Genomic DNA, 19672 nt, shown 5'->3' with positions numbered 1-19672 from the left:
GAGGAGAAACCAAGAAATCCCATAATGAGCCTCCGTAGCGTAGCTCTGAGCAGCTCGCGGCTCTGCTCCGCCGTTCTAAAAAATAGCTTGCACCGACAATTAAAGGTAAAACGAACCTACTGCTATGACTATAGGGATTATGGCAATGGGCCAATTTGCCAAAATGTTGAACTATGTGCAACAACAATTAAGGTTTTTTTTGGTAATTATGCATCATTTCTCTAGGGATCGACAGAAGTTACACACTATAGATCTAAAAAAAAAAAGTGTATTGCTTTTTGGTTTGGTTTGGTTTTATATGGTTTCTATGGTTACAGGTGCTTCGTTCTGTCCGTTGGATGATGATATTAAGTGTTGTGATCGTGTGTCTGTGGTGTCGTCAGCTGTTTAACGGAGCAACAGCAACAAACTCTATTGTCTTTTCCTCTTTCTATGAGTTTTCATGCTGATAGCATCTCACCGTGTCTCTGAGGTGTCGAGGTGTCGGGTTGAATCGACGTCGTCATCTCATCTCTCTGGTTCAGCTTGAGTTTGAGTTTGTGTAACGCTGCGGTTGTTGTGTTATTATCACAGACTCGGTGACACAACTCAACAGTTTTAACGTCAGCCGTCTGTTGGTCAAGAACAAAGCTCATTCACATCAACTTCCCTAACCCTGTAATAATAATGATAATAATAATAACATATGTGAGTTAAATGGAAACCCAGGTGAGGTCACGTACTGTAGCAGCAACAATTGTGTTATATATATTTATTTTCTTTTATATTTTGGGAACATGAGAAATCGTGGGGTGAATTACTTTGTTTTCCTGTCGTTTGTTGCTCAACGTTGATGAAACGGTGGAAACAGCAGCTGGTTTAATTCATTAATTTCTCAGCTGAGTGTTAGTGAGGATTACTAGTCTGTTATATCATCATAAAAGCTTCAGACTCATGACACCGAACGCCACAAATTAAGACCTGTGTGTTCATCATTTATCAATATACTGTAAGTATTTATAACAGTATGATAAAATCTCTTGTTCTCTGTGGGTCCTTAAAAAAATCCAGAGGAGTTTGCTTTTGGTTCTAAAAGAGTCTCATTAATGTGGATGAATCTACGTTACCACTTGTTAATGGGTCCATTTTCGACAAATACTGTGTATCGTTTTGTCTTTATAGTTATTTTGATATAAGATATCCTAGTTTCGATTTTCTGGACCCTTCATTTTCAGTCTTTTTTCCCCCTCCATGTTGTTTTTGTAGTTTTGGTCTCCTGTTGTGATGGACAGTTGAGTTGCTATAGTATTTATCACAGATGAGATGAGGTTGAGCGATTGAAACCTTTATTTTTAGATTCAGTTGTCCGAAACAAGCAACAGTTTAAAAAGGGAGAGGCAGAAGACAGTCATTTAAAAAAAAAAGAGAGAGATAATTGGTTAAAGGGATAGTTCAACATTTTGCCAAATTGGCCCATTGCCATAATCGCTATAGTCATAGCAGTAGGTTCGTTACCTTTATTAAGGGAAATACAGAGTCTGCTTGATGGAAAAACTGTCCATGAAGGCAACGTGCATCAGTGGTTTTGCATGAATTTCCCTCTAAAACAACTCTGTGTGGTAACGTTGTGTTATTATCTCATAGCGTGGTGAATGTGCAGGTCACAACTTGTCCACCAGAGCGTTTTGTTGTGGAGTTGTTGGATTGTGTATTTGATGAGTTTGATGAGGGAAACCAAAGAAATCCCATAATGAGCCTCCGTAGCGTAGCTCTGAGCAGCTCACGGCTCTGCTCCACCGTTCTAAAAATAGCTTGCACCGACAATTAAAGGTAACAAACCAACTGCTATGACTATAGGGATTATGGCAATGGGCCAATTTGCCAAAATGTTGAACTATCCCTTTTTAAAGAAAGTTAATTAGCTAATAAGGTTAATAAATAAATGAAAGCACAGCATGCGAGAGGAAAAACCAACTTCTGAAGAAAGTATTAAAGTGCCAGGTCATAGTTAAAAAGAGAACCAAGTCCAGTTGAACTAGTTTATTAATATTTTTTTTAACAGTGTAATCTTTCTGACTCCAGCAGCTGCGTTTAGAAATTGATGGGTACATTTCTTCTATCAATCGATCGGTCAAAAAAAGAAGTGTAAAGCTGATCATGTTGAGTTTTCAGTGAAATATGAGGAAAAAAGGAAAATCAATAGGCTGGAAGCTTCATTTACCATCATCATACGACGTTAACGGTTGTGTTACATCATACTTTAAGTTGTTTATTAGTCATTAAGTAAAATATAATCATCAGGGTAATAATCAATAATAATAAAAAATCAGTGATTAGTTGTTGCAGCTGAACAGAGTTGGTTGATCATGTGACGGCGGTTGGTTTTTCTGTCCGCAGCCACAGTGTCACACAGTCAAATGTCACCGCCAGGACAGGAAGGAAGTAAAGGGCTGGACTACCAAAATAAAGCGCAGTGCTGAGAGGAAGTGGAATTTTCCTCTGCAGATGAAAAGCAGCAGCAGACGTGTTTGCGTTCACGTTCACGGCCCAGAAACCTGAGCTTCGGTCGGTCGGGCGTTGGGTAAAGGCCAAAGTGTGAGGAGAGAGAGATGGAGAGGAAGTGCAGAGAGGAAGTAGTTGCCGCCATGAGGAAGTGACGTGGAGAAGCTGCAGAGTGTAAAGTCCAGACATCAGCTGACTCGGCAGAAACACAGACGCAGGACTTTGACTGCACGGTCACCAGAGATAAAAAAATAATAAATCACAGCTCCAACCAGGCCTGGGTGAAAAAAAAAAAAAAAATCAATTTTCCAGTTAATATCGATCTTCATTTGAAAGATCTGATATCGATTCATAAAACCCTCAGATGGATCTTATGCACTGTTTACTGCTGGAGTGGGTCATGTTGAATAAATGTGTATTTAGTTAGTTAGTTAGTTAGTTAGTTAGTTTCATTTATTGTCCACGGTGTGGAAATTTGTTATACAGTAACTTCTCTTCAGTCAATTTAATGTAAACATGAATATTTTTAATAATACACCAGGTTAGAGAGTGTCCATCTTTGTACAATTTGCAGCATTATTTTGGTGGAAAATCTCTTTCATAACCAAGCAAAAATGTCCTGGAAAACCTGGAAAATGGTTGACCAATCAAAAAAGCTTGAGTTGTCCTGGAAAATGAACAGCCACCAGAGCTCTGTTTGACTTATTCAGACCTCGCTATGGATTAATTTTCCAAAGACGGGCCGAAAGCTAGCGATTTTGAGTCGATGAGTGACAGGTAGAGGAGCAGCAGCAACAAAAACAACGTATTTGTGTTGTATGATAAATTTGTTATGATTTCTAGGGTTCCCTTACTACACAAGTATGGAAAAGTATGGCATTATTTGATTTTGTACATTTCCAGGTCTGGAAAAGTATGGAAAATGGAAATATATTTATCCTAATACCTGTCTGGGTTTGGTCTTATGTGAAGTTTTTTGGGTTAATTATTTAGTAGGCTATGCGCTATTAGCTATAAAAAATTATTGGTGACATAATGGCATAGAATTAAAATAACCAAACATTCAATTGTATGATTTATTTACATGATGATACACATCTAATGACACAAATGTCACAAATTATTTGAATTTTTTTTCCACCAAAAGTCTGGAAAAAGTATGGACCTGGATTTCTAAGCATGTAAGAGATTATTTCGTAAGTTAGAGCCATAGACTGCACATCTTTAAAGCCCCAGTGTGTAACTTATTTTGCTTTTTACTAGCAAAAATCAAGTGGAATCACAGCCGCATCCAAATGAAAGCTTTCTGGTTCCTTAGAATGAGTTGTTACAAGTCGTTACAAATACATAAGTGGGCGACGCACCGAACCGAGGCGGCCATGTTGCATCGTGACCGTAGGTAACCATGGAAACTGAGCGGAGCTGTGGGCTCGGCCTGTTAAAACTGTCACCACTGTGTAGTGTGAGGAAGGACCGAGGCACTGGTGTTGCATTCAGGTGCAGTCAGGCAGACGGCCGTCGGCAAACCAACCGGATGTCATTTTACTCCACCAGAGAAAGACGGTAAAACAATACCACATCACCATGACAACATATAAACGCTTGTTTATCCTGTTACATGCAGCGTCTGTTGTCTGTCTGACGTCTGCCCCATTTCAGGTGAATGCAACATCAAGAATACGTTCAGATATGCAACCGCACCGCTAGATGGGGGGAATTCCTACATATGTGACCCGATCCATCAAAATGAGTCACAGTGACCCAAATTTCAAAGTTGAGATTTTGGTATCAATGGAAAGATTAGAAAATAAGCTTTAAAATGACACCCTAGTCAAAGTTATACATTTGATGGTTTTCTAGATGTGGCCATTTGAATTACGATCTCCTACTCTCTTATTCTGTTCTAAAACCTGAGAAAATAGCAGTTAAAGTTTTTGCCAGTGACTCTGGCATCTGTTCCTGTACCACGTGATTATACGCACCCTATACGGTCCCTTGTTGTCATAGATGCAGCATTTAATGACCCTCGGAAAGCAGGGAATCTCACAATTCAGATGCTTTTTACAGCTCGTCTCTATCATAAACGGTTCAGAAGTTGTCATGTTTTGTTGACATTTTGTAAAACGTGCAAGCGTGTACGTTTGGTTTAGCATCGATGCTACGCTCTGTTAGCATCGATGCTACGCTCTGTTAGCGTCGATGCTACGCTGTTAGCGTCGATGCTACTCGGTTTAGCATCTGTTTCTGTACCCGTCCCTTCTCGTCATAGAGGCAACATTCAATGACCATCGGAAAGCGGAGAATCCCGCGATTCAGATGCAGTTTACAGCTCGTCTCTATCATGAACGGTTCAGGAGATATTTCATGTTTTGCACCGAAGCAACGCTCATTTTCAGAGGGTTTAAGTTGCAGGTCAACTTTAATCATCATTTACGTGCCTTTTCTCAATTATCTGGACTGTGAAACTTTGGGAGATTGTTTTTGATGTCATTGCTTTGAAATTAGGGTAAGAATTTTTTTTTGATTTTCTATGGGTTTTCCATGTTATCAGCTGATTATCTAAAAATAGAACGTTGCGACTTCCGACTCATATTGATGGAACGGGTCACATATTATACCTTTAAATCAGACTTCTGGGTGTGAGAGAGAAGAATAAACATGGAAACAAACTTGTTAAATGTACAAAATAGGGTACAACTGTTGAAAAGAGCACAAAGCATGAATGGGACGGGGGATGTGTTAGTGTTTGGCGTGATAACTAAACGTCTGTCAGACTGCAACGGATGAAAATGATTTCAAGAAAAGAGTGGGAAGGAAATATCTCTAAATGAAACATCTCTCAGGAGAGTTTTATTCGTGCAAACGGATGAAAACACAGAGTTCAAATCAGCTGAAGCGTTAATGACTGAAACCTGTTGACTGGTTGATGGTAAACACGCCTCACCTGTCCAGACATGAAGCTTCAGTCGTCACGGGAGACGACGCCTGGCGAGCTGGCGTCCCCGTGGACCGTCCTCCTCCTCCTGCAGCAGCAGCAGCAGCCAAGCGTTAAAGGGATAGTTCACCCAAAATTCAAATTTCACTCATTATCTACTTGTCCATATAATGGTTGTCAATGGATACCAACTTTCTTGGTCCAAAAAGACACACCAAAAAACATCCAAATACCTCCATGCTGCTCGTCTGTAATGTCCCTCTTGTATTGAAGCCCCGAAATGAGAAATTGTTCTGAAAAAAATTAAATAAGTCTATATTTTAAGCTTGTTTGTAGCGGAAGCTCCCAGTGTCTCAGTTCACTGCTCTGCCTGTGTCTTTGTACTGACCGGCGGAACAATTTCTCATGTCGGGGCTTCAATACAAGAGGGACATTACAGACGAGCACTATGGAGGTATTTGGATGTTTTTTGGTGTGTCTTTTTGGACAAATAAAGTTGGTATCCATTGACAACCATCATATGGACATGCACTGCTACGCCGAGACCCCCTGTAACTCAGAGAAGCCACGGAGGACTCTGAAACTTCTCCCAGCTCTTAGTCGACATGAGGGGGAGTAGATAATGAGTGAAATTTGAATTTTGGGTGAACTATCCCTTTAAACGGTGTTTACATGCAGCCGCCTGTTTACTCGCCGAGCCAGGCAGTCACCAAGGGTTACGGGTTCGACGTCACGGTGTCGTCACGCGGGTGTGTGGTGGCGTTAAGTGGGAGGAGGCGGAGGGGTCAGAGGTCAGATACACACAACAACTCGAGCTTTAACACTTGAGCTTGAATTTCTCCTCAGCAGAGGAGGGAGCTGCTTAAAGCTGCTGCACCATTTAAAGCATTAAAGCAAAAAAAAGCATTAAACTTATTTAAAGGAAAACTTTAAGGCAAATCATAAGAAGTGAGGAGAGAACAGACGTGTTGTTGAGTTTAGACATGAACAGAGGAAGAGAGGTCTTAACTGACTTTAAGTGATTCCCTAATTTAAAGACTGAGGTCAGGAGGGAACGATGCAGGATTTTTACTTTAAAGACCCACTCCCGTGAAAATCGTGTTTTTTGAGCTTTTCACATGTTCCTGTGGCATTTTTCTGATGTTAGAGGACATAGTACACTTTTCTCTGGGTTTATTTCCCTAACAAGATGTATCATTGGTTTTGAGTACCTGCGATCTGCTTAATATGGTTTCTACTGCCCCTTTCTGTTGCCTCTTTCTGGAGCTCTTGCAGGCACAGGTCATTTGGCCAATCAGAAGAGAGAATGAGAACCTCTCCTCTGATTGGCTCACTGTTTTTGAGTGGCATGTGGTCGGGCCAATCACAGGCAAGTAACTGAAACCTAAGCTGCATTCATAAGAATTGAAAAAAAAAAAACTGGTCGCGGTGGGCGGAGTTACCTTGTGTGTGACATCACAGAAAGGAGGAAGTGCTATCTGCTCGTCTTAAAGAGACAGTTCCTACAAATTGGCGGTGTGTGTTTCTCCGTTTATGACCAGTTTGATGCATGGGGCAGTTTATACGTGGCCCAGAGACCTCCCCAAGCACCAAAAAATAACCAAAATCACATTTTTCATGCCATGGGGCCTTTAACTATGCTACATTTGTACTTTAACTCCCAGCTCCAGAGTCCTAGTTCTGGTTAAATCAGTGACTAGTAACTAGTTCCAGGGAGAATGGAGCGTCTCTTGGCTGAAAACCAACCTTGTAAGATCAGAGCCTCCGACCCGGTGTCCTCAGCTCTTGATTGATTTTTATTTCACACATCATCTGAAAAAAATCTTACAAAAATATTTACATTACTACAGTGACTGGGTGTGGAAAAAAACAAACAGTTAAGGGCGGCATTACCAACAATTATCAGGGCAACATCGGTGAAAGGAAACACAGCGCTAGTGCCGTATTACCCACCAGTATACATGACCAATCAATCAAACATGCATTGACAATAGTTTTTTTTTTTTTTAAGTTTTTCTTAAAGATTGAAATACAGCGTGACCTTTTTAGAGTGTTACCGGGCTGTGGTCCTCTACACACAACACTGAAACTGGTGTTCTTGTCTCTGCAAACAAACACACCCTGTTACCCGTAATCTCTTGTGTATGACGGATAAGACTATATACATGTCGTAACATCGTATGTGATAAATAACGTTATCCACCGCTCTATCGATTGATTTCTCACCGGCTTCGTCGAAAATAAATGCACATGGCCAGGAGGAGGGTTAGCAAGATAGAGGGAACTTGCATAGTTAGTTTCCCTTTAAAGCTGTTGCACAATTTACATTAACTCAGATGTCTTCAACGGGGGGTCTGCGGAGGTGCTGCTGCAGGGAGGTCGTGGAATTTTTGGTTGAGTCGACAATGTTTTATATCTTTTGGTTTCCACATGTATGTTTCAAATAAAAAGGTCAGTTTGAATAGTTTGTTTGCATCATTATCATGCAGTTGACAGACATAGTTGATACTGGCATTAGGGCTGCAATTTAAGATTATTTTCATTATCAATCTGTCGATTATTTAAAAGATTCATCGATTAGTTGTTCGGTCAATGAGATGTTTAAAAATGTCTTGTTTTGTCCACAAACCAAAGAGAGACTCAGTTTATTGTCATAAAGGAAACAAGAAACCAGAAATATTCACATTTAAGAAGCTGGAATCAGAGAATTTTGACTTTTTCTTTCTTAAAAAACTACTCAAACCGATTATTCTATTATCAAAATAGTTGACGATTAATTTAATAATCAATTATTGTGCGATTAATCGATTAATTGTTGCAGCTCTAAGTTTACAAGGTCTGTTTATAAACGGCAGAGGCGCGACCTACTCTATTCACTGTACCTTGCACGTTTATCAGTTTTGGGTCCTTGGCCTGAAAAACATGAGCAACCTGTCTCTAAATAACGTTTTTGCTTTCTTAATATGTGGAAAACAACCAAACTAAATCAAAACAAAGATGATAAAGCTGCGTTCAGGTCACAGCTGAAACTAGAGTCACAGAAACTTTTGTTTTTTTTTTGCTTTTGAAGTGGAGTTGATGTGAATCTAGTCTACTGAGGCTGCAGCTCTGAGTCTGAACGCTCATCACTGAAAAGGGTGAAAGTCGACTCGGCATCAGTTTTTCCCCTGAGCTCCTCAACCACAGTTTGTTTTAACTGAGGAGGCCACAGGGTTTTTCTGTCACTTCCTGTTTGTTTGTTGTCACCGACTATCGCGTGTCAGGAAGTGACCAGAACTCACACCTCTGTGAGTGAAGTGTGAAGCGGGAATGAAACTGATGCAGAAGAAGCTGCAGAAGAAGCTGTTAACTCCCTGATAATCGTCGTTGGTATTATTGATTCTGCTGCTGAACACTTTTTGGTAACACTTTACTTGACGCCTATCTCTATAACGCATTATAACCATACTTATAATGAGTTGTAATGTAGTTATAGCACTGTATAACTATAGTTATAAACACTGATAAATGATCATAATGATTTATAACAATAATCATAACACACTATAAAGCATTTTATCATGACTTATAAGGTCAGGTATTATAATACGTTATAATTGTTATCGATAATGCATTATAAATATAGTTAAATGTGTTAATTGGCTTATAGATGTGTATAACTGTCATTATAAACACTCATAAATTACCATAAGGCTTTATAACAATAAGCATAACACATCAGAACATTGTATAATGGCTTATAAGGTCAAGTATTATAATAGTTATAATCCCTCTATGATGTGTTATGCTTATTGTTATAAAGCCTTATGATAATTTATGAGTGTTTATAATGATGGTTATACACGTCTATAAGCCAATTATAACACATTATAACTATTTCTAATGCATTATCGATGTGAGCATGTTACTACCAATTATAACGTATTATAATACCTGACCTTATAAGTCAAGATAAAATGCTTTATAGTGTGTTAGGATTATTGTTATAAAGCATTATGATAATTTATGAGTGTTTATAACTATAGCTATACAGTGCTATAACTACATTATAACTCATTATAAGTATGGTTATAATGCGTTATAGAGATAGGCATCAAATAAAGTGTTACCCACTTGGTTTTTTTTATTCCAAAGGTGATAAAGCTTAATTATTGATAAGTAATTGTTGATCTATACAGATGTAACAGATGTGGAGCTCAAACAGCTGAATAATAAATGATGAAGAGCTGCAGGTTAATTTCCTCTGAACCGGTCGTCGATGCATTAATTAATGCACCGAGCTGCTGCCTCATTACATGTTTGTATTAACGAGCAGCAGTGATGTCATCAGCACTGCATAAAATATATAAAAGGTGTGAAAAAAAAAAAAAAAAAAGCAGCTGTGTTTTTATTTTAAGGTTTTGTCGTGTGCTCTTCTCTTCGTCCTCATTAAGTGAAACGTTTGTGGCCGTCATCGGGTTCTGTGGGTTGTTGCAGAACGAATAGGAAGTCTCCACCTGCCCCTCCCCACCCCCACCCCCTCAATCAGACCTCAGCGGTGACATCCCATAATAACCGGGCCATAGAGACACGAGGCCCTCTCTTTAAAAACCACTTCCTCCTGGGTTTCCTGCCCCTGTAGAAATAAACAATTTGCTCATTTCCTCGTTCCACATCAGTTTGACGTTTCTCACTTTTCTGCAGAAACCGACACCAACACGCCCTGCCCTTCAAAATAAAACACGCCCTGCCCTTCAAAATAAAACTAACCAGGGTATCCGCTGGGTCTTGAAAAGTATTAAATGGTGATAAATCAATTTTGGGAAAATTAAGACCCTTAAAAAGTATTAAAAAGTCTTTTCACAACTTTATAAAGTCTTAAATTTTGAAGGTATTTTTTCTGAATTAGCTGTCCAAGAGTTTGAGTCCTAAAAAACATTGTAAAAGTGTGTGAATTTATTCATTTTTATTAAAAAACAAAGATGAACCGGTACATAAAAAAGAAAAGAAGATTGTTGTTTTTGTTTTTTGAGAGTGGAGCAATGTTTTTTTTTTATAAACTCTGCCTTTGATTTATTATCGTTGAATCCTGTAGCATCATAGTGGTCTATAGTCTTTATCACAAACTAGAACTGTTACGTTAAAAGTGTCACTGATGTAAATGGTTACAGCTTGAAGCGGCGGTGAGGTGTTGAAAAATATTGAGAAGGTCTTGAAAAAGTCTTAAAAAGGTATTAAAATGAACTTCAAGATTCCTGTATAAACCCTGCTAACTCTCTCTCTCCTCTTCCCCCCTTCCTCCTCTTCTCTTCCTCTTTCCAAACTTCAAGAGTTTTCAAGAAGTCGAGCCCCAACTGTAAGGTGAGTGAGGCCAGGAAGCAGCAGCTGATTGGCCGAAGCGTCCGACCAATAAGGACAAAGTGCTGATGTGTCACTCTGCTCTGACTCTATAACTCTGACTCTCTGTTTTCTCCTTGACTGTGATTGGCTCAGGTGACAGTTTACCTGGGAAAGAGGGACTTTGTGGACCACCTGGACCATGTGGACCCAGTAGGTGAGTGAGTCGGGGGGTTGAACGCTTTGTGGTGGGCCGACCTTTGTGATAATGATGATGATGACACGTCTTCTCCTTCCTTTCTGCTGAACAGACGGCGTGATCCTCGTCGACCCAGAGTACCTGAAGGACAGGAAAGGTGAGTCGCTTCCTCCTCCTCTTGAGCTCTGGAGCCACTCGGTCTCCAGACGCTTCAGACCGGTTTCACTTTGTCTGTTTTTACACTACAAGGTTCATGTGGCTCAGATCCGTAATCCGTAACTCGGATTCAGGCTCTTGTCATATGTGGAAATTATTGGTGTAACGATATCTGTATTTGTCCCGTGCCGTCACAATTCGGTGCACACAGTCATACAATGAATACATCTGAGTGAATATTTAAACCAATTAGGGATGTCACGATAATAGATTTTTTTGGTACGATTATTGTCAGAGAAATAATCACGGTGTTACAATTATCACGATTATTATGCATTAATTAATTTTACAACACTATTAATCTGTAAAATCAAATATAGTTAAAATATACATTACTAATTATAAAATATTTTAAATATCTATTACAATATGACCGATTATTAATCCGCCAGGGGAAGTGTTTGAAATATTCAAGTCATTAATTGTCATCGATACCAAATGTTTAAGTTAATTTTTAAATTACAAATGACACTCTAGCATTTCACTTCCTACCAATTAAATGCTACGTTACTGTAGGTAAATGGACCAGTATCTGTGCGTTTACCTTTACTTTGGCGCCACATCTGCCAACACGGTTCATACAGAATCTCTTTTTGGAAAGTGACGGTATTTAGGAATCTTTACGATCAATTAATTGTGCCGTTTAATACCGCGATTAATTGTGAAAAAAAGTAATTGTGACATCCCTAAAACCAATCTAGGTGGCGGTAATGAGCCCAAAAGCTGCCAGCAACCGTCATAACAGACGAAGAAGAGAAGTGACGAGAGTGTGAAGTTAGTCACATTCATGTCACCATGTGGCTTCTCAGTGACGGCTCGTGACTGGTTGACCGGACCGTTGGCGATATTTCACGGATGTGCGGTGCCTTGCTAGAAACGCATCAAACACGTTAATGCATATAAGACGGCATCACGCCGATATGTCAGTCACTGCTGCAAGGAAACAGACAAGTTATGTGCAACAACCTATCCCTGCTGCTTTTAAGCCTCTTGACATGAACACAGACACCAGAAACATCAGCAAAGCAACGGGCCTCTGGTCTAAATTAACAACACTTTTATAATAGTTGACAGTTTTTTTTTTTGCCAGCTTTTTTTGATTCTCGCTGCAGCGCTGTTAATACGTCACTTTTTAAAGTTTTAATATTTTTTCATGCGAGAAAGTCACAGTTTAGATGCCCAGTCTGTGGTCAGTTTATCCAGATACCGACGTTCCTCCGACGTTTTTGTGCAGAGCCACGAAAAACGAGCCGAGTAACTTACCAGCAGGTTTTTAGAGGTTTACCGCCGGCTGGTTAAATACTTTTTAGGAGATAAATGCTGGTCTCATTGATTGTCAAGTGCAAGTTTTTCTCCTTTAGAATTAATGAATGTTATTATAACACTCCTAATGCACTTGTTTTATTTTCTATTCTATTTTTTTTTTTATTTAACTTTTATAACAGAAGGTGGTTTTTAGCTTTACATTGAATTAGTGTCTGTGGCCAGCTGTGGTCACTGTTACAGGATTATTACAGTGTTTCATTTTCGTGGTGTCCGGCCCGTGTCTGTTTAGTTTTTTTTCCTCACTACATATGACATTTATATGTGGTGAAAGAGAGAAACGCGCTGGAGAAACAGCAGATTTCACGTTTTCCTACCGGCAATAACTAAAACAAGCCGATTGGAAATCAAAAGAGAAAAAACAAACAATGTACTGGTAGACAGTGACACCTGTGTTCAGTAATATTGCACCGTATTATATTACCCTGTGTGTATTGGTTTCGTTTTGTATTACTGTCTACTTGTTAGTGTTTCTGTAGTGTTGTATAGATGTCTCTCATTTAGTGTAATGGTCAGATGGGTTCTGTTCTCTAGGTGGATATATCGTGTTTCTATGGATGTCTCGACCTCTGTGTCTTTTGTTTTGTTTTGTGTATTTTAATGACCTGAGGTCTTTTTAACATCCTCCCGGAGGACTACAGTTGTACATTTGTAAACAGTGAAACAGTGAAGTGTTGGATATAAACTCTGACTCACCTTCGTTTATAATTATTATGGAATTAATTATAACGTGACTGAATAAATCTCCTGCCTTTTAAAAAAAGTTCACTAGCTCATTTCCTCTATATAACATGTAAATAGACAGTCAAAGAAATCAAGGCCTGCAGTGTAAAGACAGCCTAACTGATTATAGATTATTGATGGTTTATTATAAGAAGCTAAAGCGAAGGGGCCTGAGACTGTGAAGCCGCTGTGTCCAGATTGTAATGACATCATCGAGGCTGTAATTAATGAATCCAACCAGGTTGTAATTGAGTCGATCAACAGACAATTGAATCTCCAGCTAAATGAATCATTAATTAATTGATGGTTTTAGATGCTGTCAGTTTCAGTTTCAGCCTCTGATTTAAAACCAAATGGAAAATTCAGATAAATCCATTATGTATTCAAATAAATAAACAGAAATAGAAGTCTAGTTTTCCTGGTTTCACTCACCTCTTCCTCCTCTTCCTCCTCTTCCTCTCCCCGTAGTCTTCGTCACACTCACCTGTGCGTTCCGATATGGCCGCGAGGACCTGGACGTGCTCGGCCTGTCGTTCAGGAAGGATCTCTACATCTCCACCTTCCAGGTCAGAGCTCAGCTGGAGTTACCTCATTTACATGTTTTACAGTTCATTTGTGGCACATTTAAAGGGATAGTTCAAAATGTTTGGCAAACTGGCCCATTGCCATAATCCCTATAGTCATAGCAGTAGGTTCGTTACCCTTAATTGTCGGTGCAAGCTATTTTTAGAACGGCGGAGCAGAGCCGTGAGCTGCTCAGAGCTACGCTACGGAGGCTCATTATGGGATTTCTTGGTTTCCCTCATCAAACTCATCAAATACACAATCCAACAACTCCACAACGCTCTGGTGGACAAGTTGTGACCTGCACATTCACCACGCTATGAGATAATAACACAACGTTACCACACAGAGTTGTTTTAGAGGGAAATACAGAGACTGATGATGAAAAACTGTCCCTGAAGGCAACGTGCATCAGCGGTTTTGCATGAATTTCCCTCTAAAACAACTCTGTCTGGTAACGTTGTGTTATTATCTCATAGCGTGGTGAATGTGCAGCTCACAACTTGTCCACCAGAGCGTTGTGGAGTTGTTGGATTGTGTATTTGATGAGTTTGATGAGGGAAACCAAGAAATCCCATGATGAGCCTCCGTAGCGTAGCTCTGAGCAGCTCACGGCTCTGCTCCGCCGTTCTAAAAACATCTTGCACCAACAATTAAAGGTAACGAACCTACTGCTATGACTATAGGGATTAATTTGCCAAAATGTTGAACTATCCCTTTAAGAAACTTTAAGTGAGAATTAAAACCAGCTACTTTCAAAAAGCAGAGAAATTGTTATTAATCATTTCAAACTGGTCCAAAGTAACAACTGTGTTGGATAACTTTTAGCACTTTTAACCATCTATGATAAACATTTAACTACACTTTCCCATAATAAGGGACGTTATAAAAGACTTAAATAAAGGTTAACATGTTTTATTTCATGTGTTGTTTTACGTCAGGCCTTCCCTCCGGTGCCTGAGGAGCGGAAACCAAACAGCCGGCTGCAGGAGAGGCTGCTGAAGAAGCTCGGCCAGCACGCACATCCCTTCTACTTCACTGTGAGCGATATTACGTTGTTTTTTATTATTGATTATTGTGTGTTTTAAGACGAGACTATATTCTGAAGGTTTTTACAGAGGGGATTGTTGATATATCATTCACAGCCTCATTTATACAATGTTTTATTCCTAAAAACAGGGCAAATTTAGATTTTTTAGGGCTTGTGACAGTATTTTCTAATTTACAGAGTGTTAAAAAGAGATATCCAAAATCCTCCTCTGTAAAAACTTCTGACTCTAAAATGTCAACAAAATAAAACAAGAATTTTGAAAGTGGCTTTATCCATTTTTCAGATTTCGGTTCTGGAAATGTATGCAAAATAGCGCAATTTTCATTAGATATTGCCTCATTTACATATTTAAACATACACACATAATATTTGTCTTAATGTAAGTGATAAACTTGGGAAGTTTCATGGGGATATCTGTTATTTAATTTTTTTTTTACCCTATTCACCTGTAGTGTCTCATCTTAATGGATTTAAATGGATGGACTGACATCAATGATCTTGTTTTATTCAACAAATGAGCAGTAAATATCACATCTGACGAATAATTATGCTGAATTGTGATGAAACTTTCTTCATCTGCATCTGCATCATCATCACTGTCAACCTGTTGGTCGGTCCTGTTGCAGGCGAACACTGCCCCCGGTGGTCAGAGACCTGAATCACAGAGTTCAAAGTTGAAGTTTGTTTTCTTTCTTTCTCTCTCTCTCCTGACTCAGATTCCTCAGAACCTCCCCTGTTCAGTCACTTTACAACCCGGCCCAGAGGACACTGGCAAGGTAACACACACACACACACACACACGCATTGATTTAATTATGACCCCGAATAGTCGACTATTTGACGATTTGGAGAGGTCTGATATTGTCCATATTGTCGAATTGTTCATATTAAAACCAAAATACACAGAATAAAAACAAAATATGCATACATATAAAATACACATATGCATCATTTGTTTATTCGGGTGTTTCAGTTTTTTTCTCTGGAGCGGAAAAGACGCAAATGAGATCATGAATCAATGAGGAAAACAACATGATTGGTCGAATAAAGGCAAAATCTGACACATCAGATTCGACTATGAAAATCCTTAATCGAGTTTTGTTTTTAAAAGCTGGGAATAGGGATGGGAAATCGGCCCTATATTCTGATCATTCGATCGTGGACACTGTCGATCGCCGATAGGCGATCCAATCGCGGGGGGGGGGGGGGGTTGCAATTACGTCAGCTTTAAAAAAAAAAAAAAAAAAAACTTGCTATATAGTTCCGTTCATTCATCTCCGCATAGCGCTCACTCTCCGTTATTGTCGTCCACACACACAGACAAGCGCGCATGCATGACGTGTGGGTCCGTTTTTTTTCCAACCCGCCGGTCCGCATCTATGAAGTATTTTGACCCGCCCCACCGCATCTATTTTCACAACCCGTCCCGCCGCAATTAAACGTCAGACAGCGGGCTTTTACTTTGAAAGGGCAGACAGAGGCGCTGTGTTGCCGGTAGCTTGTCAGTGTGGAGCTCATGAGGAGGAGAGTCACAGTGCAGCAGCCGCCGCCGCCTCCTCTCCCTCTCCCCGCTCTGCTCTCTGCTTCAACCCCGCTCTGCTGATGCGCCCAGCCGCCGTCTCACCCGGTTCCCTCACACCTCCGCCAGCTTTCCCGTCAACATCAGCGCGCCCTCTGGACTTCATCATCAGTTTTTTTAATGACCCGCCCCACCCCGCACAGCCTGCGTCCGTGGCATGCACCTCCGAAAAAAAGTGAGAAGGAAAAAAAAAGATGCACAGTGTGTGTGTTTAATATTCACTCCTCTGTTGCACAGATCCAAAGGCTCTGTATGCAGACATGTTGCTCCACGAAACATTTTTCAAGTACACAGTAGAGCGCAGGTTCTAGAGATTATTTCTTTAACATCTTATGGCAGTAATTAAAGATCACCTTAAAGATCGCCATTTGAAAAAAAATCACGATCGTCCCCTTCGATCGCCGATAGACGATCCGATCGAAAATCACTCCATCCCTAGCTGGGAATTAATTATTTAAATGGATCATGGAAAGTTCCTTGAACAGCGTTGAAATTTTGCTCTCCCTCTCTCCCTCCCTCTCTCCCTCCCTCTCTCTCTCTCTTCAGGCGTGCGGCGTCGACTTCGAGATCAGAGCGTTCTGCGCCAAGTCGATAGAAGAGAAGATTCACAAGAGGTGAGAATCTCTCCACCGCCGTTTAGCTGTTTAGCCCCGCTGATGCTGCACCGAGGTCACATGACAGGACACGTCAGCTGACCTAAGCCCCGCCCCCTTCTCTCTCTCTCTTTCCTTCCTTCCTTCTTTTTCTCTCTTTCTTTCTTTCTTTCCTTCCTTCTTTTTCTCTTTCTTTCTCTCTCGCTCTCTTTCCTTCCTTCCTTCTTTTTCTCTCTTTCTTTCTTTCTTTCCTTCCTTCTTTTTCTCTTTCTTTCTCTCTCGCTCTCTTTCCTTCCTTCCTTCTTTTTCTCTCTTTCTTTCTTTCTTTCCTTCCTTCTTTTTCTCTTTCTTTCTCTCTCGCTCTCTTTCCTTCCTTCCTTCTTTTTCTCTCTTTCTTTCTTTCTTTCCTTCCTTCTTTTTCTCTTTCTTTCTCTCTCGCTCTCTTTCCTTCCTTCCTTCTTTTTCTCTCTTTCATTCTTTCTCTCCCTGTTTCTTTCTTTCCTTCCTTCTTTTTCTCTCTTTCTTTCTTTCTTTCTTTCTTTCTTTCCTTCATTCCTTCTTTTTCTCCCTTTTTCTTTCTTTCTTTCCTTCCTCCTTTTTCTCTCTCTCTTTCTTTCTCTCTCTCTCTCTTTCCTTCCTTCCTTCTTTTTCTCTCTTTATTTCTTTTCTTCCTTCTTTTTCTCTCTCTTTCATTCTGTCTTTCTCTTTCTTTCTGTCTTCCTCTTTCTTTCCCTCCCCCCCCTCCCTCCCTCTCTCTCCCTCTCTGAGCAGGAACTCAGTGCGTCTGGTGATCAGGAAGGTGCAGTACGCTCCGGAGAAACCCGGTCCTCAGCCGATGGTGGAGACGACTCGCAGCTTCCTGATGTCGGACAGATCCCTGCACCTGGAGGCGTCGCTGGACAAGGAGGTAGAGACACACACACACACACGTCCATGTTTCTTTTTAAAGGGATAGTTCACCCAAAATTGAAATTTCACTCATTATCTCCTCCCCCTCATGTGGACTAAGGGCTGGGAGAAGTTTCAGAGTCCTCCGTGGCTTCTCTGAGTTACAGGGGGTCTCGGCGTAGCAGTGCATGTCCATATAATGGTTGCAAATGGATACCAACTGTCTTCGTAACAAAAAGACACACCAAAAAACATCCAAATACCTCCATGCTGCTCGAATGTAATGTCCCTCTTGTATTGAAGCCCTGAAATGCAAAATTGTGAAAAAAAATGAAATAAGTCTATATTTCAAGCTTGTTTGTAGCGGAAGCTCCTCTTCCCGGTTCGTCAAATTTGGCTTCCGCTACAAAACAAGCTTGAAATATAGACTTATTTCATTTTTTTCGGGACAATTTTGCATTTCGGGGCTTCTGAAACTTCTCCCAGCCCTTAGTGGACATGAGGGTGAGTAGATAATGAGTGCAATTGGAATTTTGGGTGAACTATCCCTTTAACAACAACAACATCAGGAGTATTAGCTGTAACATTAGAGAACAATGAAACATTATTACACAGGCTGAACATGCTCGGCTTCACAGTAAAATGTTTATACAGCTCGATGGAAGACCTGAACAGGCCGTTGTCTCACTAAATACACAGTTTTAAATGTCTTCTCCTCTTCTCCTTCTCCTCCTCTTCTTCCTCTCCTCCTCCGTGCTGCAGCTGTATTACCACGGCGAGCCCATCAGCGTCAATGTTCACGTCACCAACAACTCCACCAAGACGGTCAAGAGAGTCAAGATCTCAGGTGTGTGTCTGTCTCAGCACACACACACACACACACACACACACATCTTGTTCTGGCGGTGAAACTGTTCCAGCTTTTATTTTGAAAGTCCAGCTCAACTCTTCACTTCACAGGTTTTATATTGTTGCTTTTGTTGAATTATGAAACTAATGTCTTTACCTCTTTCTTTCTTTTTCTCCTTCCTTCCTCCTTTTCTTTCTTTCTTTCTTTCTTTCCTTCTTTTTCTCTTTCTTTCTTTCCTTCCTTCCTCCCTTTCTCTCTTTCTTTCTTTCTTTCCTTCCTTCCTTCCTCCTTTTCTCTCTTTCTTTATTTCTCTCCTTTTTCTTTCATTCTTCCTCTTTCTTTCTTTCTTTCTTTCCTTCCTCCTTTTTCTCTCTTTCTTTCTTTTTCTCTTTCTTTCTTTCCTTCCTTCCTCCCTTTCTCTCTTTCTTTCTTTCTCTCTTTTTTCTTTCATTCATTCTTTCTCTCTCTTTCTTTCTCGCTCTCTTTCTGTCTTTCCTCTCCCTCTCTTTTTTTCTTTCTTTCTCTCTCTTTCTTTCCTTCTCTCTCTCGCTCTCTTTTTTCTTTCTTTCTTTCCTTCTCTCTCTTTCTTTCTGTCTTTCTCTTGCCCTCTGTTTTCTTTCTCTCTTTTCTTTTTTCCTTCCTTCTCTCTCTTTCTGTCTTTCTCTTTCTTTCTTTCCTTCTCTCTCTTTATTTCTTTCTCTTTCTTTCCTTCTTTCTCTTTCTTTCTTCATTCTCTCTCTTTATTTCCTTCTCTCTCTTTCTTTCCTTCCTTTTTCTCTCTCTCTCTCCCTCTCTCCTTCTCTCTCTCCCTCCCTCAGTGCGTCAGTATGCAGACATCTGCCTCTTCAGTACTGCCCAGTATAAATGTCCAGTGGCTCAACTCGAGGCAGAGTAAGTCCAACACACACACACACACACACAGACACACACACACCTACAGTCTGTGCAGCAGTG

At 40.2% G+C, this 19672-nt stretch overlaps 1 protein-coding gene across 2 annotated transcripts in view; it reads left to right on the top strand.

The window, feature by feature from the left end:
• LOC310996922 (arrestin red cell) overlaps positions 1-19672 on the top strand; it is a 36241-nt gene that overhangs the window by 8665 nt on the left and 7904 nt on the right. For both annotated transcript variants that reach the window (XM_083986459.1, XM_083986458.1), the window contains exons 2-11: positions 10726-10756; positions 10889-10949; positions 11044-11088; positions 13662-13759; positions 14699-14797; positions 15525-15584; positions 16934-17001; positions 17752-17887; positions 18631-18715; positions 19537-19609. In XM_083986459.1, the coding sequence (XP_083842585.1) occupies positions 10726-10756; positions 10889-10949; positions 11044-11088; positions 13662-13759; positions 14699-14797; positions 15525-15584; positions 16934-17001; positions 17752-17887; positions 18631-18715; positions 19537-19609 (756 nt within the window). The remainder of the gene's footprint in view (positions 1-10725; positions 10757-10888; positions 10950-11043; positions 11089-13661; positions 13760-14698; positions 14798-15524; positions 15585-16933; positions 17002-17751; positions 17888-18630; positions 18716-19536; positions 19610-19672) is intronic.

Source organism: Trachurus trachurus (genome assembly GCF_905171665.1).
Source record: "Trachurus trachurus genome assembly, chromosome: 14".
NCBI lineage: Eukaryota > Metazoa > Chordata > Actinopteri > Carangiformes > Carangidae > Trachurus > Trachurus trachurus.
The sequence above is the reverse complement of the archived record's forward strand: the minus strand, read 5'-3'. Positions and strand labels throughout refer to the sequence as shown.